Raw genomic sequence first — 27,183 nt, forward strand, 5'->3', positions numbered from 1 at the left:
GGTATTGGTTTTCATAACCATTTGTCCCCATAACGAGTGGCGCTGGTGGGGATACTGGGAAACTGGAGTGTCTAAGGGAATTGCTTGTGTGACTTGTGGTTAGCCAGGTGAGACCAAAGTCCTCTCTCTCTGGCTGGATTGGGTTGCCTTGGTGTGCAAAGAAACCCCAGCCTTGGGCTGTAATTGCCCTGCTTGAAGCAATTTGTCCTGAATTGACACTCTCACGCCAGGACCAGCATTGTTACACCCTCCACTTTCCCACCTTCCCTCACTGCTCGTAACAGCCAGGAACAGTGAGGGGAGCCACTCAGTCCTTACTGCCCCCGGCTGGGCGGGGGCAGCAGGGGACTCAGCTGGGTGGAGGGGCACTCGCTCCTTAGCACCCCCTGCTGGGTGGGGCTGCAGGCTCTCAGGGAGGGCTGGAGAAGCCTCCTTCCCTGACATTGTGGGCTCAGTCAATAGAAGCCGCAAGAGAACCCCCCAGAGCAGGAAATGGAAGGGGGGTGGGCGTCCCATCAGCTGAAGGGAAGGGGGCAGAGGCCCTTGGAGCCCCTGCCTCCTGCAGGCCCAGAACCAGCACCTCTGGCCCCGGGATCTTAGCCCCCGGCCCGGGTCAGGGCTCTCCCCACACACTGGAACCAGCAACAAGAGCCACAAACCAGACACAAGGCGGGAGGTGCAAACAGGCCTTTTCTTGCCTAAAAGCTGACGACAAACTCAGGGAAATTCACAGTCTCCAGTTCCATAGAGTGTCCATTAGAGCCGCACTGTCCCGTCCCCCCTCCCCCTCCGCCCCCCGGCCAGCAGCTTCAGCCTCCCCAGCCCGGACCCCCCTCACTCACCCCGCGGCAGGTTTCCAGCCAGACCCCAGCAGGCTCCAGCACCTGCCCAGCCACCCCACAACATGGGGCGGGGGAATGGGGACCTGCCACCAGAAAGAGAGATGGGACATGGACAGGGTGGCTTTGTACCTCCCTGGGGGATCAGCAGAGACTCCTGCCACATCAGAGAAGCTGCAACCTGCCTCCTGGCCGAGCCGGCAGCATCGCCACCAAGAACGCAGAGCTCTCCAGCTGCAGCATCTGCAGTGCCAGGCTGAGCACTGGGAGCGGCCTGGACCCACACGTGCCCCAGCCCCCAGGCTTGGCCATTTGAAACATTATTTAAAACGCAGATTAATAAATAATGGAGGCAGCTGCTCCTGCGAGTCCATCTGCATCCTGTGCAGTGTCCGCCCCCAGCCCCAGCCCGAGGGGTGCTCCCTGCCCCGCCCCACCCAGGCAGGGGTGGTCTCCCAGCTCTCCCAGCCTTGCGCCGTTCCGGACGCTGCACGGCTGGGCTGCTCCTCTCCTGGCTGCCAGGGGTGCTACCCAAAGTGGATGCGGAAGGTGGCGATCTCCATGGGGTCCATGTGGATCACAGTGCTGTTGGGGGAGGCAGCGCCCAGCGGGTACATCAGTGTCAGCGAGGTGGGCTGCAGGAACCCCAGCTCCAAGCCGTGGAACAGGCTCCCAAGGGAGAACTACAGAGAGGAGGGGAGCGTGGGATGAGGGGCTGGCATCTCAGGCTGTGCCCAGCTTTGTGCTGGGGCAGGCCCCAGGCAGCTGGCATGGAGCCAGCACTGAAAGGCAGCCTCCCCTCACGGAGGGGCTGCGAGGCTGGGGCCAGGATGTGACAGAGAGCCCTTGCCCCGGGAACACAGCCTAGCCTAGGCTCAAAGCATGCTGCTCCCTGTGGAAGGCGCCCCCTCATCACCAGTGCGCACAGCAGGAGACTCCCCCCACACCCACCCATACAACCTTTCCTCCCCGGCCCTGCCCAGGCCTGATCTGCAGCACCAGCGCGAGAGTGGGTCGGCTCCCAGGCTGCGGCGGGGGGGCACTAGCCGTGTCCCAGACCCACCTTGCCCTGGTGGGGGGAGAGCGGGGAGGGGGTGTTACTGGCTGTGTCCCAGACCCATCTTACTCAGGTCGGGGGTGGGGGGGCAGGGGGTGTTATTTGCCATGCCCCAGACCCACCTTGCCCTGGCTGGTGGTGCAGTTGAAGCCCAGGTGCTTGGCCTCCAGGCCACAGTCGAAGCCCTTGCGGTGCAGGATCAGAGCCATCTCCGCCGAGGGCAGTGAGTCATCCTGGGACAGGGAAGCAGAGATGCATGTGACAGCCGCAGGAAGGTAAATGGATCATGGGGCTGAAACCAGGATGTTTGTGTTTGGATCTAACCTGATGCTCAGTGTCCTGGAATCCATTCGGATCTGGGCCCAGCTACTGCTGAGTAACGAGACAGTACCTGCTCCTGGCGCCCAGATTCAGGTCAAGTCACAGCACGGCTAACACTGGGATTCCCTCTGAGACCTCTCCACTTGGCCCCCAAGAACTCCCTTGGCTCCAGCCTTCATCACTCAGAGCCGCTATCTGGCACCCAGCAGAGCTCGGCTGAGATGATGAGACTCACATGCGGAGGACGGATGCCCGGTCCGAGAGCTCCAAGTGCCACAGCACCGGTCCCTTTGTGTCACACACGTCTGTGACGAAGCGGGACTGTTCTTAATGTTTCCTCTGAATAGTGTGGGGGTGCCTCAGTTTCCCCTCTACAGTTCTTAGGTATCTAGGGGGTGGGGTAAGGGTGTATGATCGTTGCAGAGCCCTAGAGGGCAGGTGTGTGCAGGGGTCTGGACACAGAGAATGGCCAACACCCTGTTTCCTGGCAACTGATGGCCTGGGCCCTTCCCCCCCGCAAGGTGACAGTTAAGGGTTGAAGACAAAGAGATCAGGTGACTCCTTGCCCTGGAAAGGGACAAAGCCCAGAGGAGGAGGGGCTGGAGAGAGTTTCAATTTGGGGCTGGCTGGGGTTAGGGTTAGGGTTGTGCAGATGGGGTTGTCTGGCTCACTGCCCCCCAAAATGGACCTGGCTGAGGGGTCCTGTTCTCTGTACCTACAAGCTCTGTTTTAGACCATGTTCGTGTCATCTAATAAACCTCTGTTTTACTGGCTGGCTGAGAGCCACGTCTGACTGCGGAGTTGGGGGGCAGGACCCTCTGGCTTCCCCAGGACCCCACCTGGGCGGACTCACTGTGGGAAGCGCACGGAGGGGCAGAGGAGGCTGAATGCTCCGAAGTCAGACCCAGGAAGGTGGAGCCGGGTGAGCTGTGTGTCCTGCAGACAGGCTGCTCACAGAAAGGAGACTTCCCCAGAGTCCTGCCTGGCTTCGTAGGGAGCAGTTCCAGAGCATCGCCCGGGGACTCCATGACAACGTCTCACTGCAGTGGCTTGGGCTGAGTATGCCAAGGAACCGAGCCCGGTGCAGCAGGCTCGTCCACGCACTCTTTACCTCATCCCTACTTCCCTAGTTTAGCGTGTCCATTGTTATTTGTTTGTAACTAGTCCCCTGGGTGTTCTCCCTCTTATCTTAGCTGGCTCAGACATTCTGTCTTTTTAGCCTACTGACTTCCCTTCTTTAGCACAAACATCTGGTTTTCAGCCTCATGATTCATTTACCTCCCTAATTCCACCTTCCATGAAATGAAGTGTTAATTACTCATCAGCCCAAGGGATGGGTACAGCTGGGCAGAGGGCCTGACCCCAGGCCTGAGCTTGCTGTGATGAGGGGAACAGACAGTCTGACCCGCCCATGCATGGTGGTGGTGCCAGCAGACAGGCTGCTGGGCTCGCTCCCCATGGGGCCGGGGCTCTTACCTCTGCCTGCAGCGTCCGCAGGTTGAGGATGTGGAAGTCACAGGGGACGGTGCCTGAGAAGGGCTGGAAGGACCTTAGGGCCGGGGGCGCTGGCTTCTCCTGAGTAACCGGCATCGCCAGCACCTCTGCGTTCAGGTGCATGGAGGTCATGTGACTCAGCAGAGAGGGGAAGCTGATTGGACGACTGTCCTGCACCTGCAACAAGAGCAACCAACCGTGTTGAGGGGTCTGGGGCAGCCCCGCCCTGCTGTCGGGCTGGTCAGACCCACCCAGAGGGTGAACATGGGGCTCCCCCCAAACACCCCGATGCAGGCAGTGGGGGTGGCAGGAGACCCGGGCAGCAGCAACACCCCCGGTCCAGGCAGCAGGGGCTGCGACGGTCACATCGGCTCTGATGAGGCAGGACCCCCCACTCCCTGCTTTGGGGGGGCCAGGACTGAGCTGTTCAGGGCCCCCACTCCACCACAGCTAGCCCACCCCTCGGGCCAATGCTCCATCCCATGCGCAGCACACAGGCCTAATCTACTGCTGTCTACTGCTCAGGCTACCAGCTGGGCTACACAGGGACCGCGGCCCCAGCTACAGTCACCAGACAGCGCGGCAGCCAGCAGGTACCTCTCCGCTGCCCGTCCGGGGGCCGGAAAAGGGCCAGGCTCTGAACACGGAAGCCAGTTTGGAAAAGAAGCCGGAGCTCTGGGGAGTGACAGGGGTGGGAGCAGGGGAGATGGGACGAGAACAGCGACAGTTGTAAGAGCTGTGTGGCAAAGTGCCATCGCCTAGCCGGTCCCGCGCAGCATTCGGGAATGCTAGGCACCTGGCTGAGACTCAGCCCCCTCCCCCCTCCCACTGCCGCCTCCACGGCAGTGCGACCACTGCTGGGGTGGGATGGCACAACTGGTTCACAGCTGCACAGCACCGCTCCGCTACAGTCTGGGACAGGGAAGGAAGGGAAGCCCAGTGTCCAACCAACACCCCATGGTGACTCCGACAGCATGCCCCCTGCTGGAGGCAGCTGGAGCCACAGGACGCACCGCTCAGCATCTGCCCCCCGGCCGCAGCAGCTGGGCTCACCCCCAGGACCCCACGGCACGAGGCGGCTGGAGCACCGGTGCAGCCCAGGCGGGGGGGGCAGAATGGCCTGGCCTTCCACTGGCAGGGCTCCCCCTCACCTTGTTGGCCGTGGTGCGGCGCTCCAGCAGGAGGCGGAAGCGGTTGCAGGTTCGCTTGTTGTCCTTCAGCCCCTGGCCGAGGCCACGGTTGTCGTCCTGCATGAGGCGCCGGTCCAGGATCACCTCCAGCTGGCCTGTGGGGCGCAGTGAGGGGCAAGGTCGAGCAGGGCCTGAACACACCTGGGCCCTTAACCCTTCCTCCCATGGAGAGGAACCCCGACTGCGCCCCGCTGCAGGGCTGGGGCAGGGGGAGACACCCCGGAGAGAGGCCGCTCCAGGTCCAGCAGCAGCTGGGGCAGCAAATGGAAGAAGGGACATCTCTCTCCCAGAGTGCTGGGGGCAGGCTTCCCCTGAGACACCGCAGAGCGCAGGGGCTTCCCTCGCCTGGGAGAGTCAGGGCCTCGAGCTATCAGAAAGGCAGAGCTCTGCAGCACAGGCTCCTAGTACCGCCTTGGGGCAATGGGCCAGCACTGACGGCTGGGGAGAGCGCTCCCTGCTGAGCCCCCCGCCCCACTCCCTGCAGCACAGCGCCCCCTAGCGCCGCCCTGGGGCCAGTGCTGACTGCCAGGGAGAGCGCCCCCTGCTGAGCCCCCCGCCCCACTCCCTGCAGCACAGCGCCCCCTAGCGCCGCCCTGGGGCCACCACTGACGGCTGGGGAGAGCGCCCCCTGCTGAGCCCCCCGCCCCGCTCCCTGCAGCACAGCGCCCCCTAGCGCCACCGTGGGGCCAGCACTGACGGCTGGGGAGAGCGCCCCCTGCTGAGCCCCCCGCCCCGCTCCCTGCAGCACAGCGCCCCCTAGTGCCGCCCTGGGGCCAGTGCTGACTGCCAGGGAGAGTGTCCCCTGCTGAGCCCCCGCCCCGCTCCCTGCAGCACCCTGGGGCCAGCGCTGACTGCCAGGGGAGAGCGCCCCCTGCTGAGCCCCCCGCCCCACTCCCTGTAGCCCAGCACCCCCTGCTGGCCCCACCCTGCTCCATGCAGCACAGCACCTCCTAGTGCCGCCCTGGGGCCAGCGCTGACTGCCAGGGGAGAGCGCCCCTACCCCACTCCCTCAGCAGCCGGCTTTCCCTGTCCAGTTTCCCAGTTGCGACCAGCCTGGCCTTGCTTAGACTGGGAGCGGTGGTGAGCGCGGGGCTCAAGGAAACACGGCAGCCAGGCGCAGATGGTTCTGGGGCACAACCCCTCCACAGGAGGCCCAGCAGCCCCACTCACCACTGCGCAGGCTGGACACCCCCAGGGCCTGGGCCGTGTGCAGGGTCAGGCGGCTCTGCTTGTCCTGGATGTAGGCCATGGCTGGCATGGGGTAGAAGTTGGCCTGGAGAGGCAGCTTCTTCAGGAACCTGCGAGGCTGGATCTAGAGGAAAGGAGAGATCAGGATGTGCGGCACCTGGCTCAGCCCTGCTCCGAGCTCCACCAATGCCCTGCGTGCCACCTGGGGGCTCCCGGCAAGGCTGGCCCTCGGGCGGGGAGAGGCCCAGGAGGTGGGGGAGGGCGCTAACCCAGGGACTGGGCAGGGGAGAGGCCCAGGAGGTGAGGGAGGGCGCTGCCCTGGGGGGCAGGGCTGGGAGAGGCCCAGGAGGTGGGATACTGGCTCTGTCCCAGGGAGCAGGACCAGGAGGTGAGGGAGGGTGCTGCCCTGGGGGGCAGGGCTGGAAGACGCCCAGGAGGTGGGGTACTGGCTCTGCCCTGGGGAGCAGGGCTGGGAGAGGCCCAGGAGGTGGGGTACTGGCTCTGCCCTGGCAGGGGAGATGCCCAGGAGGCAGGGAAGGCACTGCCCAGGGCTGCCAGGCACCTGGAAGCCGTTGAGATCGGTGAAGAAGGTGTCCTCGCTGGCGATGCTGGTGCTAAGGCGCAGGGCCATCTCCTTGTTGACGTGGTCGCGGATGTCCACCAGGCAGGACACATCCAGGGACAGGCCCTCCACCCCTGCAAAGCAGAGGGCTGAGTTCACCTCACCCACCCCGCCAAGCGGAATGCCGGGGACCCCGCTGACGGCCAGAGACACAGCGCTCTGCCCAGCCCCCAGCTCCGGGAGCGCAGCACAGCCCGCCCTGCGCCGCCCTCACCTGGCACGTTGTAGAGCCGCACCACCTGCTGCACATGCTGGTAGTAGCTGGCCACCTCCGAGAAGAAAGGTCCCTCGGTCACCCGCACCACGGGCGGCTCCTTGGGGGCATAGGGCTGCGAAGGGAACAAGGGCAGCCTGACACAGGTGCAGCAGGCACGAGGGAGGGGAGGTGTAACAGCCTGGAACCCTCTGCCTCATCCCCTCGGTCCCACCCGCCCTCCCAAGCTCCCCTCCACCGGCCTCAGCGCCCAGCTGCTCCTAGGCCCTGGGCCCCTCCATGCGCCCTGTACCTTGGCGTCGCCGTCCGGCAGGAAGAGGTACGCCCCACTCTTGTCCTTGGCGCTCCTGGTGCCATAGATGAGGAACTCACTGCTCAGCTTGTGCTCCTCCCCGGCCCACCGGACGCTCTGCAAGGAGGCAGGCCACGCAGGCGGTGAGCGCGTGGGTGCCAGGCATGCTGCCTCCCACCCGCCCCCCTGCTCACCTGCAGCAGGCCGGTGAGGCCCGAGAAGCAGGCCTGCATGTGCTGGTTGTCCAGGCAGAAGTCGTCGGAGGTGGCGGGGACCACGTGCACGGGGAAGACCTCACGCGGGCGCACTGGCAAGTCACGCCCGTGCAGGTGGAGACGCACAGACGACGTGAGCGTGGTGTGGCTGTCGAACGACTTGTACAGCTGCAGGACGCTGAGGCCCAGTGCTGGCAGGCGGGTCATGATGGACACCTGCCAATCAGAGGGGAGACGTGAGTAGGACCCCTGCCCCCAGAGCTCAGCCCTGGGAAATGGAAACAGCACTCACCTGGGGGAGTGGGTGTGACAAAGTGGGAATGTTCTTAATGTTTTGTCTGAATACTGAGAGTGTGGCTCAGTTTCCCCCATGTGTTACTCAAATGTCTAGGTGATGGGACAAGGGTGTGTGCTCGTTGCAGAGACCCCTAGAGGGCAGGTGTGACTGCCTGGGCACAGAAAATGGCTGACACTGTGGCCCCGGCTCATCCTCTGCAAGAATCAGCCAAAGGTGTTGGAGAACAAAGCGAGAGGCGGAGACCAGGCGACCTGTTTGCTGGGGAAAGAGACAAAGGCCAGAGGAGGGGCACACTAGGCATGACATATGCCGGGCTGCGGGAAACTGGTCAGTCTGCGGCTGGGCCCAGGGTTCTGGGCTGGGGATTCCCCCCCACCCCATGATGGACTTCGCTGAATGTTCGTAAGTTCTGTGCTAACAGGATCTGTCCTATGCTGTGTTCCCAACGACTAATAAACCCGTCGGTTTTCTGTGCTGACTGAGAGTCACTGCTGACTGCAGAGTTGGGGTGCTTGGCCCACTGGGGCCATGGAAGGGTTCCCCAGGTGGACTCACGGTGCAGGGGCGGGGTGAGGGGGCCGGGGGTATACAGAGTGAGGTGTTCACGGTGCGGGTGGGCACAGTGTGTCTAGTAGGTTTTGCCCGGCTCAGGGCGTCCCCAGTGGGGCGGGGTGAGGCTGCAGCCCCGTCCCTTACCTGGTAGACATCGGGCACCATGTCCGTGGCTGAGCTCCACTGGGCGCTGAGCTGGACGGCCAGGGGCTGCCCCTCCTCGGAGAGCACACGGACGCGCGGGGAGCTCACCAGCAGTGAGATGACACTGAGCCGCTCCTGCTCCAGCGGGTTAAACAGCACCACGAACCTGCATGGGGACAGCACTCAGCCACGGGGCAGGGCCCGGCCCCAGCCCATGATGGCCCTGATCCTCAACGGCCCCCAGCCGCCAACAGACGCCAGCCCTCGATCCCCGACAGCCCCCAGCCCCCAACGGCCCCGAGCCTCTGATCCCCAACAGCCGCAGCCCCCGATCCCCAACAGCCCTCAACGGCCCCCAGCCCCTGATCCCCGACAGCCGCAGCCCCTGATCCCCGACAGCCCCCAGCCCCCAACAGACCCCAGCCCTGATTCTCGAGAGCCCCCAACCCCTAGCTCCTGACAGCGCCCAGCCCCCAATTCCTGACGGCCCCCAGCCCCCAACAGCCCCCAGCCCCTGATCCATGATGGCCCCCAGCCCCTGATGGCCCCCAGCCCCCAGACCTGATCCTTGAGAGCCCCCAGCCCTTGATGGCCCCCAGCTCCCGAAAGCTCCCAGCTCCCAATCCCTGATGGTCCCCAACCCCCGATGGCTCCAAGCCCCCTATCCCCGATGGCCCCCAGCCCTCAACAGCCCCCAGCCCCCAACATCCGACGGCTCCCAATATCCCCAAGCCCCCTATTCCCGATGGCCCCCAGACCCCAACAGCCCTGATCCCCAACTGCCCCAACCACCCCAAGCTCCCTAACCCTGATGGCCCCCAGCCCCTGATCCCTGTTGGTCCCCAGACCACGATGGCCCCCCACAGCCTCCGACCTGATGGCCCCCCACAACCTTTGGCTCCTGACAGCTCCCCAGCCCCGATGACCCCTCCAACCCCTAGCACTCGACAGCTCCCTGACAGCCTCCAGCCCCCAAAGGACCCCAACATTGGCAGGCTAGAGTGAATAGAGCGCTTAGCCACAGGGGCAGGCCTGGCCCCCAGGTCCTCCAGGACAGAGCGAACACAGGCAGGGGCCCCTCCCTGCAGCCAGCTCCTGCCCCAGCCCGGAGTTGGGGTGTCCTTGTCCTGGGCAGGGGCCCGTCCCCGCAGCCAGGCCCTGCCCCAGCCCGGAGTTGGAGTGTGCACACCCTGGGCAGGGGCTGGGCGGCTCCTACCTGGGCGATGTGTCCAACTTGATGACGGTTTTCTCAGGCAGCGAGTCCTGGTTGAGGCGCATGTCGTCCTGGCAGAGAGGAGCTGAGTCAGCGCTGTAACGCTCCCACGCGGGCACCCCCAGCCCCTGCCAGCCCCAGGACCCCTCCAGGCAGAGGGGCAGAGACAGGGAGTGGGGCAGGTCCCCACCATGCAAAAGGGCAGCAGAGAGCCGCTCCTGGGGAGCGCCCTGATGGAGCGGGTCACCCCCCAAATGCAGGCAGGTGCAGGGCAGTAGAGCTGAGGGCTGGGGTTGGGGGGGGAGTATGGATCAAGGCAGGGAGGTTGGAGTCAGGGATGTGACTGGGGCTGGAGTCAGGGCAGCGGGTCCGGGCTGGGGTCAGGGCAGCGTGGCCAAGCTGGGGTCAGGGCAGGGAGGCCAATGTCAGGGCCAGGCCGGGGTCAGGACAGAGGGGCCGAGACGGGGTCAGGGCAGCAGGTCCAGGCCGGGGCTGAAGTCAGGGCAGCGGGGCCAGGCCGGGTCAGGGCAGTTGGGCCAAGCTGGGGTCAGGGCAGGGAGGCCAAGGTCAGGGCTGGGGCTGGGGTCGGGGTCAGGGCAGCGGGGCCAAGCTGGGGTCAGGGCAGGGAGGCCAATGTCAGGGCCAGGCCGGGGTCAGGACAGAGGGGCCGAGACGGGGTCAGGGCAGCAGGTCCAGGCCGGGGCTGAAGTCAGGGCAGCGGGGCCGGGCCGGGTCAGGGCAGTTGGGCCAAGCTGGGGTCAGGGCAGGGAGGCCAAGGTCAGGGCTGGGACTGGGGTCGGGGTCAGGGCAGTGGGGCCGGGCCTGGTCAGGGCAGCGGGGCCAAGCTGGGGTCAGGGCAGGGAGGCCAAGGTCAGGGCCGGGGTTGGGGTCAGGGCAGCGGGGCCAAGCTGGGGTCAGGGCCGGGGTTGGGGTCAGGGCAGCGGGGCCAAGCTGGGGTCAGGGCCGGGGCTGGGGTCAGGGCAGCAGGGCCAGGCTGGGGTTAGGGCAGGGAGGCCAAGGTCAGGCCTGGGGCTGGGGTCAGGGCAGCGGGGCCTGGTCGGGGTCAGGGCATTGGGCCAATGTCAGGGCCGGGGCTGGAGTCGGCAGCGGGGCCGGGCTGGGTCAGGGCAGCGGGGCCAAGCTGGGGTCAGGGCCGTGGGGTCAGGCTAGGGTCAGGGCAGGGAGGCCAAGGTCAGGGCCAGGCTGGGTAAGGGCCGGGCCGGGGTCAGGGCAGCGGGGCCAAGCTGGGCTCCGGGCAGGGAGGGCAAGGTCAGGGCCGGGACCAGGGCGCAGGACCAGGCTCACCGTGCCAAGGAAGGGCCCTGCGGGGTCGTAGCGATAGGCCTCCTTGTCGCCCAGCACCAGGTAGTGCGCGGCGTTGCCGATGACGCGTTTCAGGTTCACCAGGGAGTGGAGCAGCCTGGGCAGCCGGGCCGGAGCCGCGAGGAAAAGGCAGAGAGAGAATCAGCGTCACCCCTCCCCCGCCATCCCCTCCCCCCAGGGACCCCCACCCGAGCAGAGGTTCCCCCACCCAGCTCCCCCAGCCATGTCTGAGGTCTTTGGAGCTCTGCACATTCCCATGGCCCAGGGCTGTACCTGACACCGTAATCCACCACGACGGCCTCTTTGGCGGTGCCCGTGATGGCGTCATGGTGCTGGAAGAGCCCCAGGGCACGCCGGGCCTCAGTCAGCAGGGCGTAATCCGAGAGCGGGTATCTGCTGTCCAGGCCAGCGTGCCGGGCGTGACTCAGTGCCAGGCTATACAGGACCTCTGCTCCCCTGGGCAGACACAGACCCATCAGCCACAGCTCCTCCCCATGCACACCCCTCGCCCTGCGCCCAAACCCCCTCACCCTGCGCCCGAATAGCCCCTCGCCCTGCCCCCAAATTGCCCCTCACCCTAGCCCCAAATCCCCCTTGCCCTGCGCCGAAACCCCCTCGCCCTGCCCCCAAATCCTCCCTCGCCCGAATATCCCCTCGCCCTGCCCCCGAATCCCCTCTCGCCCTGCACCCGAATATCACCTCACCCCGCCCCAAATCCCCCTCGCCCTGCACCCGAATGTCCCTCGTCCTCCCCCAAATACCCACTCACCCTGTGCCTGAACCCTCTCGCCCTGCCCCTGAATCTTCCTCGCCCTGCCCCCAATCCCCATTGCCCTGCCCCCAAATCCCACCTTGTCCTGGCCCTGAATTCCCCTCATCCTTCCCCCGCATCTCCCTCACCCTGCCCTCGAATCCCCCTTGTCCTGAGCCTGAATCCCTCTTGGCCTACTCCTGAATCTCTCCTCACCCTGCCCCCGAATCCCCCTCACCCTGCCTCTGAATGCCCTCGCCCTGCTCCCAAATCCCCCTTGCCCTGCCCCCGAATCCTGTCCCCCTTAATCCCCCTTGTGCCCTGAATCTCCCTGTGACAGTGCCCCGCATAAGGCTTTATGGCAATATGCTTATGAATGTATATATGACATAACTGGAATATGTTCTATGCTACATATGCCATGTAACATATCTATGTAAAGGTTATGATCTACTGAATCTGTTCATCCTATTTGTATGCAGGTATCATTTTTGTATTCCAGGTTATGAATATTGGCCGTGTACTGGCTTGATTTGTAAATAACCTTAGTAGAGCATTTGGTCAGTTCCTGGAGAAAGGAATTCACTAAGTTAAGTGCCCAATTAAGAAGCACTTAAGGAACAATAAAAGCGGCAAAGAGTCCTGTAGCATCTTACAGACTGACGAGGGTGAACACGTCACGCACCCAACGAAGTGGGTGTTCACCCACGAAAGCTCATGCTCCAATACGTCTGTTAGTCTACAAGGTGCCACAGGACTCTTCGCCGCTTTTACAGATCCAGACTAACACGGCTGCCCCTCGGATACGTAAGGAACAGCGCATCTTGGAAGGCTCCAGTCCACATAAGAAGTCTTCCTGGAGACATTCAAGATGGCAGGTGGGCAATGGCTGCTGTCTGTAAAACTGTGAGTCATGCATGGACATGTGACTGGCCCAGGTGACTCCAGAACTCCATCTTGGAGCTGGACTGTGCATAGGCGAGAGGAGGGGGTCTCCTCCCACAAGAGAAAGTCTATTTTAGCCCGTGGGAGACCCCTCCATTTTGTCTTCAGCTGGCTAAGGAGATAGCCTCTCCACCCCCAAGGCTACCTGAAAGAAACTGGAACAAAAGACAGTAACTACAGGGGGTGTGAGTGATTGCTGGACCCGGACTAGAAGGAGATCAGTCTGTAAAAGGAAGCTTACTGGAACTGGTGAGGTTTTGTCTGTATTCAGTTTTATTAGACATAGACTGGCGGGTTTTATTTAATTTTGCTTGGTAATTCACTTTGTTCTGTCTGCTACTACTTGGAACCATTTAAATCCTACCTTCTGTATTTAATAAAATCACTTTTTACTTATTAATTAACCCAGAGTATGTATTAATACTTGGGGGAGGGGGGGGTAACAGCTGTGCATATCTCTCTATCAGTGTTATAGAGGGCGAACAATTTATGAGTTTACCCTGTATAAAGTTTAAACAGATTTATTTGGGGTTTGGAACCCATTGGGAGTTGGGCATCTGAGTGTCAAGGGCAGGAACACTTCTGTAAGCTGCTTTCAGTTAAGCCTACAGCTGTTAGGGGACGTGGTTCAGACCTGGGTCTGGGTTTGCAGCAGGCTAGCGGGTCTGGCTCAAACCAGGCAGGGTGCTGGAGTCCTAAGCTGGCAGGGCAGGAAAGCAGCAGCAGAAGTAGTCTTCGCACATCAGGTGGCAGCTCCCAGGGGGGTCCTGTGATCCAACCCGTCACACTCCCCTCCCCTGAAATCCCCCCAGCTGTGTGCCCCGAGTTCCAGCCCACCAAGCCCCTGCTCCCATCTGTCCCACCCCTAAACCTGTCACTGACTGCACTCTGCTCCTTCCAGCCCAGCCTCCTGCCCTGCCCCCCACTCCCGCCCATTCCCAGACATCTGCCCCAGCCCCATGCCCTCACCGGAGATGGGCCTCCAGCACGCGGTCCAGGCTCTTGTAGAAGGGCCGGGAGGTGTAGTAGCCCGTCCAGTAGTGGTCCTCCCGGTCTGCATAGGAGAAGAAGTCTCCGCTCAGCACGGGGAAGCCGGGTGGCTTCATCCCAGGGACGATCCCGGTCCTCTTGGAGAGAGCATCAAAGTAATCGGAGAGGGTCCCGAACTGCGCCTGCAGGGAGAGCGTGGCCCCATGCTGCCCATGAGCCAGGTGGGGGCCCCCGGTGCCAAGGAGAACCCCCCACTCTGGGACTGCCAGGAGCTAGGAAAGGGCGACAAGGGATGGATCACACGATAACTGCCCTGTTCTGTTCATTCCCCTGAAGCACTTGGCATTGGCCACTGTCAGCAGACAGGACACGGGGCTGGATGGACCTTTGGGCTGACCCAGACTGCAGGCAGCCGAGGGCCCAGGACATTAACAAACCAACAGAGCACCTGGAAAGCAGGTACATTGACAAGGCCAGAGTTCTGACAGCTACACTGTGGGGGGGTGTCCCCCATATCCCGCCTCAGGAGGTGGGTGGGGCTCCCCAACCCCCCATCCCATGGGGGATGGCGGGGCTCAGCATACACCTCCTGGAATCCACAGGGGTGGGTGGGGCTTGTTGTAATAAATCATAGAATCATAGAATATCAGGGTTGGAAGGGACCTCAGGAGGTCATTGAGTCCAACCCCTGCTCAAAGCAGGACCGACCCCAAACCGTGCCTACAAACGTACTCACTTGTGAGCCTCACTGTGGGAAGTGGCTAGAGGCTGCTCCGGGGTCCCCGTAACCTGCAATCACGCTGTGCTGGGGCAGAGGGAGCCAGCTGGTAGCCAGCCTGCACTAGTGCAAGCCAACCGGCCTCCCAACAGAAGTCCAGGCCTAGTCAGCGGGAGACGCAGGGAACCAGAGCCAGGGTGTGGAAATGGGGCCCAGCCAGTGGACAAGAGGGGAGGCCGGGCCTTGCACCCCGACCCCTTGGTCCCTGAGAAGAGGCTCCGGGGAGGGTGGGCTACCGGGGGGAACAACTGCTGACTGAAAGGAGGGGCAGGGGCGAGCTTTTCCATCCTGGCCCCCAAGACGTGCTGTGCTTCCATCACCCTGAGCCTGGGACATGTCCTGACCGGGCCAGGCCAAGACAAGGCCACGCCCACCGGCTCCAGCTCCATGCCAACCACTGCCTGGCATGGCACTTTGTCACCCCTCCCGTGTGCCCTTCTCCTTCCCCACCATATTCCTTCTCTTCCCTGTCACTCCCTTTTCCTGCCCCTCTAATGGGTCTGGCTTTGCCGGCCCAAGCTGTGTGTCTTGCAGCCCTGCCGTGAGCCTGGGAGCAGCCAGAGGCTTGGCCTGCCAGCTCAGCACTGGGACAGGTTTGCCAGGTCTCAGCATGGCTGCGCGCTGGGCTCTTTCTCCAGCAGGGAGGCTGCATGGGCGAGCTGGCGCCGGAGCCAGAGGCTCCGTTTCCGGGCTGGGCTGGACTTTCCTCTCCCTGGCTGTTTGGCTGGTTTGGCCTTCTAGGAAACGGGCCCGGAAAACGACAGCACAGGCACCACTGCAGCCCAGCTCAGCCAACGCCTCCTCCCGGAGGGGACCCGGCCTGCCTGGGGGGCGCCTGGCGGCTGTCCGACAAGGGGCCTGCCTTCTGAAGCCACACAGCGCCAGCACCGGGCACGAGGGATGCTGCTCCAGGGAACTCTTCCCATCGCAAATGCTTTGACGGGGTTTTCCTTCTTCCTGCACCTTTGGTAGAAGGGGCCAGGCCGTTCAGTGGGGCGCATGCCTGGCACTGAGTGGGCAGAGGGCTCCCTAGGCCAAACCCCAGGCCTCGTTTAACCCTGTTTAACGCTGGACAGTGACAGGGTCGTGCTAGCACTTGTGACTCTTCAGGCCCATATATTCCATCAAGACCAAGATAATTTACTGTACCCCCTGGTATCCTCCAGGGGGCAGCGCTCCCCCCCTCACACCCCTGGCATCCTCCAGGGGGCGGGGCTCCCCCCCTCACACCCCCGGCATCCCCCAGGGTGCGGGGCTCCCCCCTCACACCCCTGGCATCTCCCAAGGGGAAGGGCTCCCCCCTCACTTTGCTCTGTCTGTTACTACTTGGAACCACTTAAATCCTACCTTCTGTATTTAATAAAATCACTTGTTACTTATTATGAGTATGTATTAATACTTGGGGGGGGGCAAACAGCTGTGCATATCTCTCTATCAGTGTTATAGAGGGAGAACAATTTATGAGTTTACCCTGTATAAACCCCGGGGCTCCCCCTGCATCCCTGACATCCCCCAGGGGGCGGGGCTCCCCCCACACCTCCGGCCTCCCCCAGAGCGTGGGCGGGGCTCCTCTGGACCCCCCCAGCCCCTGCCAGCTGCAGCCCCTTTGGGAGCCCGGCGCGGTACCTGCACGTGCAGGCTGGGGTGGGCGTTGAGGAAGTCGAAGAGGCGCTGGTAGTTGAGGAACTGGGCGTCCCACTCCTGGGGCTTGTCGTAGCGGAAGTCGTCTCCCAGAGGCACCAGCAGCACCTTGCTGCGGAACAGCTTGGACTTCTTGCGGTACTGGTCCAGCAAGAGGTGTGCCCTGCGGCAGAGCAAGGCGAGAGGCCTCAGGGAGCAGGGCCAGCGGGCGCAGGCAGCATGCCCCGGAGCCAGCCAGGAAGGCTCAGACTCTGGGGCCGAGTGGCGGGCGCAGCTCACTCACCGTTCGGCCACGTTGGCCTCAGTGATGGCTCGGGGGGGCACCTTCCATGGACAGTTGATCCTGCCCCCAGGCAGGCGCTTGAAGTCAAACTGGCAGCAGATCTTGGGGTCAGGGCCGCAGGTGTGGGGCACGTCGTAGCTGTAGAAGGGCATCATGTGGCAGAAGATATCAGTGCTGGAGTCGGGGTCTGCAGAGAAGCAGCCAGCTGAGTCGCTGTGCCCACCCTGGGTGCCGTCTGCCCCTGCTTGGCTGCTGTGCCCCCCAGGTCCCACCCATGGCACTCTGGAAGGGCCCCCAGCCCAGCCCAGCCCAGCCCTGCTTCAAGTGCCACCAGAGCCAGGAATGGCGGCAGAGGGGCCATGGCCCAGGGAAGGGGAGCCCCGCTTGCCCATACTCCAGGGCAGGACGGGGCAGTCGCACCTGAAGGATGCTGGGACCCAGTCACACACAGGGTGGGAACAGTGGGGGGCCTGGCAGGGCAGGCTTGGTTCAGTGCCAGAGGCCCCCAGAGACCCTCAGGGACTGGGACGGGCGGGAGGGGCCTGCTCCTCAGTCAGAAGGCCGCATGTGAGCAGGGATCACTGCACCACCAGGAAAGAGGGGAGCAGCGTCACCCCACACCCACCCCCAGCCCCAGGCAGCCCCTCCCCCCACACCCACCCCTAGCCCCAGGCAGCCTCTCACCCCACCTCTGGTCCAGGCCCTCTCACCCCAGGTCTGTCTCCACATGAACTCCAGGTTGTGAGTAGCAGCGAAGTGCTTCTTGATGGCGTAGTGCACCCTCTGGATCAGCATGCTGGTCAGGTTGGCGCGTCTCAGCAGATAGGGCATGGTGGCGCTGTGCCCAAAGGGGTCGACAGCCCAGCCAGACCGCGGGGTCACACCTGAAGGGAGCACCAAGCGAGGCTGGATGGGGCGGAGCTGGTGACCCCTCCCTAAGGGCGCGGCCCCAGGCGTGGGTAGCACACCCAGCCCCAGAGCCCCCACAACCCCTTGGCCACGGTCACAGCCATGAGGAGACAGGGCAGGGCGGGTCTGCACTGGCCCGGCCGCCCGTCACTCACCGATGTTCTTCTCCAGCCACTGGTGCCCCTCGATCAGCTGGTCAATCATGGCGAAGTAGTGGGAATTGGCCTCGTCGGGCATCACCCAGCCGCCCGTCACCATCTCCAGCTGCCCATTGCCAACCAGCCTGCAGGGGGCACCAGAGAGTCGGCCCAGCGCCCCGCCCCACGGCCAGTGCCCCGCCCCATGGCCAGCGCCCCGCCCCACGGCACCTCCTGCAGGCACACCCAACAGCCAGTGCCCCATCCCGCGGCCAGCGCCCCCACCCCACGGCCAGCGCCCCGCCCCATGACCAGCGCCCCGCCCCACGGCCAGCGCCCCCGCCCCACGGCCAGCACCCTCAGAGCACGCACTGTGTCTCCACTGGGTGCCCAGGCTGGGGAGAGCGGGAGTGGTGCCTGTCCACGGGGTGCAGGCTGTGGCCCCCCATACCTGCGCACCGCAGCCCGTTTCTGGGTGCTGATGTTGTCCCACCACTTGGAGAAGAAGGAGATCTCAGACCAGATGAAGCGGCGGCGCGGGTCCTCCTGCAGTTTCAGCACCATGCTATTCAGGATGTGCTGTGTCTGGTCTGCGTAGTACTTCTCAAAGGTCTTGATCCAGCCTGCGCAACAAGCACAGGGCAGGGACTGAGTGCGAAGCCCTGCCTGCGGGGCTACGTTCCCTCTAAGCTGCGTGGCCACACAGCAGCCTATTAAGTGCCGTGCAGGCGCTCAAGACCGCAGCGGGAAGAAATTCCTCTCCCCCAGTCCCAACCCAGCCTGGCCCGGACCTGCTGCAGCTTGGGGAGAGATGCCCCTCTCCCGGGCCCTGTGACACTCTGTACCTCGGGGGAACACCCTGTACCCCCATGTTCATCCTTATAATACGATTGTGCGGTATCCAATGCAAAGTTTGTCAGGTCGGGTGTCTTCAGAAGGCTCATGATGCACGCAGCATTGTTGTCACAGTGATGTTATAGGTTGTAATCTCATGAATATAGTTATGAGGCTGAAAATGTGTCCTTATGGCTTAAAACAAGCCCAGGCAAAACTCTCCAGGAGTAGAGGGGCAGTTCACACCCCATCAGGGCATGAATGGGACAAACCCAGCCCAGCCTCACAGGAGCAAAGGACACTGGCCTAGGCAGCAACAAAGGATCTGTTGGACTCTTGAGGGAGTCACCCCCTTACCTCATCGTAGTCCCAAACTGACCAAGGGAATGCTCACCTGATTCTGAAGGGGATCGGGGAGGGAAGCCAAGAGGGCAGAAAGAATATGATAAAAGGGAGAGACATTTGCCATGTTCTTCTGCTTTCTTCCACCTCCACCTACAGACATCACCACCAAGTGACTGAAGCACTGATCAAAGGGGAGAGCCTGGCTGAAAGGCAACCAGCCAGCCTGTGGTGAGAAGCATCTACATTTGTAAGAGCTCTGAAAGTGTTAAGATCAGCTTAGAATGCGTTTTGCTTTTATTTCATTTGACCAAATCTAACTTGTTGTGCTTTGACTTATAATCATTTAAAATCTATCTTTGTAGTTAATAAATCTGTTTGTTTATTCTACCTGAAGCAGTGTGTTTGGTTTGAAGCGTGTCAGAGACTCCCCTTGGGATAACAAGCCTGGTACATATCAATTTCTTTGTTAAACTGACAAATATAAGCTTGCAGCGTCCAGCGGGCAGAACTGGACACTGCAAGACTGAGGTTCCTAGGCTTGTGTCTGGGACCGGAGACATTGGCTAGTGTCATTCGGTGGCACAATACAAGCAGTGGCTGGCCAAAAGGGCTCACTCATGTAGCTGGGAGCAGCTTCCATGCCAGAGGCTGTGTGTGAACAGCCTGGGAGTGGGGTTCTCACAGCAGAGCAGGGTCAGGCTGGCTCCCAGAGTTGAGGATTGGAGTGACCTAGCAGATCACCGGTCCGGATAACACCAGGGGAACGTCACAGTGGGGTAAAAAAGCCCCCCTCCCAGGCCCAACCTAGCCTGGCCCGGACCTGCCGCGGCCAGGGGAAATGCACCCCCCTGCCCCAGCCCAGGGGCTGCTGTGGGGAGAGAGATCTGGGGGGAGTCCTCTCTCCCCATTCCAGCTCTGGGGAAGCCTGCACCCCAAATCCCTCATCCCTACCCACAGCCAGAGCCCTCATCCCCCCGCACTGCAACCCTCTGCCCCAGCCCTGAGCCCCCTCCTGCACCCCAAACCCATCATCCCTGGCCCCACCCCAGAGCCTGCACCCCCAGCCAGAGCCCTCACACCCCTGCACCCCAACCACCTGCCTCACCCCTGAGCCCCTTCCCACACTCCGAACCCCTCGGCTCCAACCTCAGCATATGAATTTAGTTATGTGCACCAATATGGAGGTGATGTGTCACACATCACCTCCATATTGGTGAACAAAACAAAATTCATTCCACACATGGGTGGGAAAAACTAGAGGGAACACTGCTGAGAGGCCAAAGGGCTGTGTCTGGGACCCTCCGTCTGTGCGGCCTGGAGACTATGCCTGGGACCCTTCGCCAGGGGATTCCCCGTAGCTCAGCTGAGGGCATTAAGCCCAGGGCCAGGCTCCAAGGCCCCAGCCTGCTCCATGGGCCTCACTCACCTGGATCGTTATGGGAGTGTGGCACCACAAACACCTGCAGGGGCTCCGTGTCCCACTCGTGGGGCTCGTAGGTAATGTCAAAGCCCTGCTTCCACACGCCGCCGTCCTGGTTATCAAAGGGCAGCACCGAGGCCACGGCCAGCATCTGCAAGACCAGGGACAATGCTCAGTGGGAGCAGCAAGACTGGGGCCTCCAGGCCGCCAGCCTCAACCCCAGTCCCTGGCACCAGGCCCCCAGGACACCAGCTGTGACAAAGCGGGACTGTTCTTAATGTTTCCTCTGAATGGTGTGGCGGTGCCTCAGTTTCCCCTAGGCAGTTCTTAAGTATCTAGGGGGTGGGATAAGGGTGTATGATCACTGCAGAGCCCTAGAGGGCAGGTGTGTGCAGGGGTCTGAACACAGAGAAGGGCCGACACCCTGTTTCCTGGCAACTGATGGCCTGGGCCCTTCCCCCCTGCAAGGTGAGAGCTAAAGGGTTGGAGAACAAAGGAATCCGGTGACCTCCTGGCCCGGGAAAGGGACAAAGCCCAGAGGAGGAGGGGCGGGAGAGAGTTTGAGTTTGGGACTGGCTGGGGATATGGAGTGAAGTGCAGACGAGGTTGTCTGGCTCACTGCCCCCCAAAATGGACCTGGCTGAGGGGTCCTGTTCTCTGCACCTACATGCTCTGGTTTAGACCATGTTCCTGTCGTCTAATAAACCTTCTGTTTCCCAGGCTGGCTGGCAGTCACGTCTGACTGCGGAGTTGGGGGGCAGGACCCTCTAGCTTCCCCAGGACCCCGCTTGGGTGTACTTGCTGTGGGAAGCGCACGGAGGGGCAGAGGAGGCTGAATGCTCCGAGGTCAGACCCAGGAAGGTGGAAGCCGGGTGAACTGTGTGTCCTGAAGACAGGCTGCTCCCAGAGAGGAGACTTCCCCAGAGTCCTGCCTGGCTTCGTAGGAAGCAGTTCCAGAGCATCGCCCGGGGACTCCGTGACACCAGCCTCAGCCCCGGTCCCTGGCACCGGGCTCCCGGGACACCAGCCTCAGCCCCAGTCCCTGGCACTGGGCCCCCGGGACATCAGCCTCAGCCCCGGTCCCTGGCAGTGAGCCCCTGGGATGCCAGCTGCATCCTCCACCACTGGGATGCCAGCCCCATCCTCAACAACCCCAGTTCGCACCTCCAGGACGCCAACTCAGCCCCTGCACTGGAGCCGTCTCTAGATGGTCAGCGGTGAGGGGCTGCACCAAGAGACAGACATTGCTCCTGCCCCAGCCCTCAGTGAGAGCACAGGGTGTGGCCCCAGATATCTCAGGTCCCTGTCCCCCAGCCCCTCGCCCCCCACAGGGGGCTCCCCCTCCAGTCCCCCAGCCCCTTGGGCCCCCACAGGTGGCTCCCGCTATGACTCCCCTGCCCCTCAGCCCCTCACAGGCAACTCCCCAGCCCTTCGCCCCCCTGCAGGCAGCTCCCCCTCCAAACTCCCCCCTTGTCGTCCCCCCCGCAGGCAGCTCCCCCTCCAAGCCCAGATATCTCAGGCCCATGCCCCCCACAGGCAGCTCCCGCTCTGACCACCCAGCCCCTCGGCCCCCTGCAGGCGGACCCCCCTCCAAGCCCCCCACCCTTCAACCCTCTGCAGGTGGCTCCCCCAATGACGCCCCGGCCTTCAGCCCCCCACAGGGGCCTCCCCCTCCAACTCCCCAGCCCCTTGGCCCCCCACAGGGGGCTCCCCCTCCAAGCCCCCCACCCCTCAACCCCCGCAGGCGGCTCCCTCTCCAAGCCCCCAGCTCCTTGGCCCGCCACAGCAGCTCCCCCTCCCGCCTAGGCCCCCGGCCCTCGCTCACCTGCAGGTCTGGCTTCTGGCCCCCGCTCCCCAGCGCGAACTGGCAGTCCTGTGGGGAGATGGAGAAGAAGCTGGGCCGGCTCTCGGGTGGCAGCACCCAGGACCCGTTGGGTGTGTGGTAGGGCAGCAGCACCGGCTGCCCCTCCGCGTGGGCCGTCAGCTCCAGCACCGACTCCTTGATGTGGCTGATGATCTCGTGGTTCTCCTCCAGCAGCTGCTCCAGCTGCTCGATGCGGTTCTGCAGCACCGAGATCTGGCTCTGCAGGTCACAGGCACGGGGTGAGAGCAGCGCCCCCACGCCCCGAAATGCCGGGGGAAACTGCCCATCCGTCGCCCACGAGGCACGGCAGCAGCTCCAGGGGACGCAGATTCACACAGCTGCAACCCAGAACTAACAGGGTCCCTGGCCATTTGCCCAAGTCGCTCTTTTCCCGCAGAATGTTTGGGGTTCAGTGACCCCCCCATTTTCCAGCAGAGAGCAGTGAGAGCGAGGGCCCATCGGGGCTGCCCGGGGGGCCACCAGTGCAGTAGCTGCTGGACTGATGGCCTGGCAGTGCACTCTGCAGGGAGCGGGCCAGGGGCTCGGGGGGGGGCTCCCCCTCCCAGTCAGCATGAGGGGGCCTGCCACGCAAGGAGCAGAGTCAGAGCACAGTAGGGAGCGCTCTCCTCTCGTAGACCCCATTGCCCCAGGGCAGCGCTGGGGGGTGCTGGGCTGTTGGCAGCAGGCTGGGGCACTCAGCAGGGGGCACTCTCCCCTGGCAGTCAGTGCTGGCCCCTGCACCCAGGGTGGCACTAAGGGGGCTGGGTGCACAGGTGCAATCCCAGACAAAAAGCATGTTCAGTAAATCTGGGCAGGCAGCTGGCGAATGCCAGTCAGCCTCCCAAAGCCCCCTGCAGGGCCACCCAGACAGGGAGCCACCAGCACTCCCCTGCCACAGACTGCCGCTGACCAACTGCTGCCACGTCCCACCCCAGAGGTGGCTGCATGTCAGTGGTGGGCAAGCAACCCTGGAATAGACTTGACCCATGCTTGGTGCACAACCCTGGGATGTTTCTTCCCCCGGGGGTCCAGGTCCCAGGGAGCTGAGATTCTGAGGCCCCTGAGCACTCGGCCCCCCCAAGCTGCCAACACGCGGCCGGGTGAGCAAGGGGGGCTCCCCCGCAGGCACCATGGGAGGTGATGGCAGAGAGCCCCAGCCCCACTCCTCGTCCCCTGGGTGCCAAGGCCACTTACCCGCGGGAAGTTGCCCCCGCTCTGGTGCCGGGCAGGGTCGTGCTGCACTCGGTCCAGCATCAGGTAGAGGGAGAAGACGGCCACACAGAAGATGGCAGCTCCGCACACTGTCACCTGCTTCTTCAGCTTCATCCCGGGGCTGCGAGGACCCACCTGCCACCAAGTCAGCCAGAGAGCTAGGTCAGGGCCCAGTGCCAGGCCCCTCGCCCCCACTGTGGCCAGCCCCCCCCAGACAGACCCCCAACTCCCACTTGCACCAGCCCTCCGACCGGCCCCTCGCCCCCCACTGCGACCAGCCCCCCCAGACAGACCCCCAACCCCCACTTGCACCAGCCCCCCGACAGGCCTCTCACCCCACACTGAGGCCAGCCCCCGCCCCAGACAGACCCCCAACCCCCTTTGCACGAGCCCACACAATAGGTCTCTCGCCCCACACTGCAGCTAGCCCCCCGATGAGCCCCACACCCACCACTCCAGCCAGCCCCCGCAGATGGAACCCCAAACCTCCCTTGCACCAGCCCCCTGACAGGCCCCTCGACCTCACTGCGGCCAGCCCCCCTCGACAGACCCCCAACCCCCCCTTGCACCAGCCCCCACGACAGGCCTCTCCCTCCACACTGCAGCTAGCTGTCTGATGAGCCCCTCACCCCCCACTCCAGCCAACCCCCCGGATGGACTCCCACTCCCCACCTGGGCCAGCCCCTCAGCAGGGCTGGAGGGTCCTGAGGCCCCACAGGGGGGTAGGGGGCCCATGGCAGAGTCTGAGCGCACAGGGAGGAAGATGAAGGCCTCAGCCCTAGCTGGGCCGCCCCACACCCAGCGCCCCCCGGGCTCCCAGCGCAGGCCGGGCCGCCCCACACATAGTGGCCCCCAGGCTCCCAGCGCAGGCCGGGCTGCCCCACACCCAGCGCCCCCCAGGCTCCCAGCGCAGGCCGGGCCGCCCCACACCCAGTGCCCCCCGGGCTCCCTGTCCTGCCCGGCCCACAGCGACGGGCGGCGCCAGCGCTGCTCACAGACTCAGCTGGGGGATGCGGGAGGCCGGTGGGGCCCAGCCGGGAGCCTGGCAGGCTGCGGGGCAGACACAGGAAGCCCGTCTGCAGCAGGTGGGTGCCGGAGCCCCTGCCCCACGCCGGGCAGAGCATGGCTGTGGCCTGGTTACCCTAATCCCCCCGGCGCTGGAGCCGTCTGGCGGTATTTTTAGCTGTGAAGCCTGGGACAGTGCCAGGAGCTGGGCAGGGAGCTGAGCGTGAATTACACCCTGCCCTGCACAACCCCCAGCCGGGCACACGGCACGGCCGGCCAGGACACCTGCTCCCCAGCCACGAAGGGCACTGGATCCCCTCCCCCACTGCACTGCCACACCCCTCCCCCTAGCTCCACCACCATGTCCCCTTCCCCTCACTGCACCGCCATGCCCTTCCCCCTCCCTCACACTGCACCACCAAACCCCCCTCCCCCTAGCTCCACCATGTCCCCTTCCCTCACATTTCACCACTGTGCCCCTTGCCCACACTGCACCACCACACCCCCCTCCTCTTACCAGGCTCCCTCTAACCAAATTCCCACTAGGATGAAGGCACAGATTTGGGGGGGGGGGGCGGGGAGAGGATTAACCCCTGGGGCAATTCAGCTGGAGTGGGTTCATCCTCTGCAAAAGCTACCCTCTTGCTTAGCCGGCCAGCTGGGCTGGGTGCAGGGATCACTGGCGAGGGGCTCCGGCCTGGGCCCTACAGGAGGGCAGACTAGCCAGTCCCAGTGCTCTCTTCCGGCAGTGCAATCAGCCTCTGGGGCCAGCATGAGCTCTCGGGCAGGTCTCCTGGGGCTGGAAAAAGAGAGTGACCAATGCACCTGCCCTGCCATCTGAGCCAAGAGCTGGCGTCCAGTCTGGCACGGGAATCATCCAGGAGGCCCCCACCCAGCCACAGGGCAGCAGCCAGAATAAGGCAGAATCCAGCCAGATGGAAGAAATTGCTCCCAGCCCCCGCTCAAGGCATTGGGCCAACAGCAGGAGACGCTGAGGGCACCTGAGGTGGGGCAGCTAGGCCCTGCCCAGCCTGGCTGGTGGGCCTGAAACCCCCAATCCACAACACACAGCAGCTGTCACCGGGAGGCTCCAAGGGCTTCCCTCGCCCATTCCCACTGCACACAGGGGCCCAGCTGACACACTCAGGAATTTGCACAGCCCCCCCAGAGAGGAAACCCAGCTCCGCTGGGATGGGGCTCACCAGCTCTCTGAGCTGAGCAACTCGTGCCCTGGCAGCAGCCAGCCCCATTGTGCTCTCTTCCCAGCCACACACCACAGCCAGGGGAGCCTGGCACCGTCCCTGCACTCCCGATGCCAACTAGTCACCAGCTCTGCCCAGGGATGCACAAGCTGCTCCTGCCTCGAGGGGCTGCTGCTAGGGCTGAGCAGCGAGCCCTGGGTGGGGGGTGATATTCCAGCCAGACTCAAGCTCTCTGGGCACCTGGAGGGCCAGGGCTCAGCTCGGCACTGGGCAGAGGCAGGAAGTCTGGAGTGGGAGCAGGAGGGAGCGTGGAACAGGCAGAGTGCAGGGTGAGAATGGGGACGTGGCAAGGGCCCTGGAGAGGGTGAGAGGGCTCAGTCTGCTCTGGAAGCCCGTGAAGGGGCTCAGATGGGTGGCTGGGGTCAACACACAGGCGAGCAAGCTGGTGGAAGCACTGGCTGCCTGGCTGCATGGGAGGGAAGGAGATTATAGCTCAGGCCATGAAGCAGCTGCTCAGGGATCTCTCTGAGGGCCCAGGGGATGGGACAGGCTGGCTAAGCCAGGAACTAACAGCAGCCTAGCAAAGCCGGGGAGAGGGTGATGGGAGGGGGTCCCAACCCGGCTCCTGCAGAGGAACTGGTAGCAATGGGCTGAGGTTGTGTCAGGAAGTGGACACAGGGGAACCAGCTGCCATCACTTATTTGGCTTTGCAAGGCCTTTGAGCTAAGCTGTCCTGGCGCAGAAAGTGGCCCGACAGGAGTCGAATGTGTGAAATGGTCAGTTTCCTTCCTGGCCACCGACTGCCAGCGGGGCCGCACGGTTCTGTGCTTGGCCCGTGGGCTCCCACGTTTATTACGGCCCTGCATGGGGCTGAGCAGCGGGGGCAGAACTGATGGACGACACAGTTCCTGGGGTTTGTTGGGAGCAGGGGGATTGTGAGGCACGGCAAAGGAGGGTCACACGAAGTAATGTGCAGTGCCTACGCCCTATGATTCGAAAGGCCCTGCTCTGTTCATTCCCGCTCAGGGGCCTGGCACCGGCCAGTGTCGGCAGACAGGACGCTGGGCTGGATGGACCCTGGGGCTGACCCAGTCTGGCTGATGTGCTGTTCTTAAATGAAGGGGATGAGCCCAGGACAGGCACCTGGGCTCTGAGCCCCCAGCCGGGTGAACCCCTGCAGTCAGAAGAGCAGAGATGTCTGGGCGCTGAGGAATGGGATGGAGAAGAAGCTAGTGCCCTGGTGCCTACAGGTCTCTGGAGGCCTCCCTGGGTCCGGGGCGCAGCAGGGGTCCCCAGCACTGCAGGGGCCTGGAGAAACTCCCCTCTGGAGAGGCTGGGCTGAGACCCAGAGAGGGGCCCGCGGAGCGCAGGGTCTGGGGCCGCGACAAGGGGCGCTCGGGGACACTGCCGGGGCTCCAAGGACACCCTGGTTCCCAGCCTGCGCTCGGCGGAGCTCGGCCGCAGGGCGCGGCTGGGGCCGGGTCCCCAGGCTACGGGAGGGAGGGACATGTCTCCGGGCTGGCCAGGGCCTGGGGCTGACCGGGGCGCCCAGCTCCCGCTGCGGGGCCACGGCCAGGGACCCGGCGCCCGGCGCTGCGGCTGCAGGGTCCCGCCCGGGCTGGCGCTGCGGCTGGCGGGGCCGATCGGGAGCTGTCCAGCCGCACCGGGCCCGGGCCGCCCAGAGCCCCGGGGCCCCTGGCCGCACCCCGGGGCCCCTCCGCCCCCGCCCGGCAGCGCAGCCCGCGGCGCCAGGTGCGAGGCGCGGACCGGGCCGGCTCCCCCTTACCTCCGGCTCCGGCTGCGGCAGCCCCGGGCCCGGTCCGCTCACATCCTCCGCCGCGCCGGGCTCCGATCCCCGGGCGCCGCCGCTCCTGGGCCGGCCGCGGCCTCTCCGGCAGCCGCCGC

At 63.9% G+C, this 27,183-nt stretch overlaps 1 protein-coding gene across 4 annotated transcripts; it reads right to left on the reverse strand.

Annotated features, from left to right (window-relative positions):
• Positions 1 to 163: 163 nt before the first annotated feature.
• On the reverse strand, positions 164 to 27,183 carry MAN2A2 (mannosidase alpha class 2A member 2). Of its 4 annotated transcripts, none has more exons than XM_043524283.1 (24): positions 27,065 to 27,183; positions 24,715 to 24,875; positions 23,054 to 23,206; positions 21,821 to 22,078; positions 20,002 to 20,146; positions 17,848 to 18,019; positions 17,415 to 17,542; positions 17,061 to 17,234; positions 16,351 to 16,537; positions 16,053 to 16,230; positions 13,628 to 13,920; positions 11,236 to 11,418; positions 10,945 to 11,059; positions 9,643 to 9,710; positions 8,427 to 8,592; positions 7,412 to 7,648; positions 7,218 to 7,334; positions 6,926 to 7,040; positions 6,652 to 6,785; positions 6,072 to 6,213; positions 4,863 to 4,996; positions 3,694 to 3,888; positions 2,019 to 2,129; positions 164 to 1,522 (listed from the first exon to the last, which is right to left on the reverse strand). In XM_043524283.1, the coding sequence occupies exons 3-24, from the start codon at positions 23,183 to 23,185 to the stop codon at positions 1,367 to 1,369; spliced, it is 3,540 nt and encodes a 1,179-aa protein (XP_043380218.1). In that variant the 5' UTR covers positions 23,186 to 23,206; positions 24,715 to 24,875; positions 27,065 to 27,183; the 3' UTR covers positions 164 to 1,366. The 4 variants fall into 4 exon arrangements, with proteins under 4 accessions (XP_043380218.1, XP_043380219.1, XP_037767481.1 ...); XM_037911553.2 differs by having other exon boundaries at positions 167 to 1,522; positions 13,628 to 13,830; XM_043524284.1 differs by lacking the exon at positions 24,715 to 24,875 and having other exon boundaries at positions 27,065 to 27,167.

This window comes from Chelonia mydas, chromosome 10 (assembly GCF_015237465.2).
Source record: "Chelonia mydas isolate rCheMyd1 chromosome 10, rCheMyd1.pri.v2, whole genome shotgun sequence".
Taxonomy (NCBI): domain Eukaryota; kingdom Metazoa; phylum Chordata; order Testudines; family Cheloniidae; genus Chelonia; species Chelonia mydas.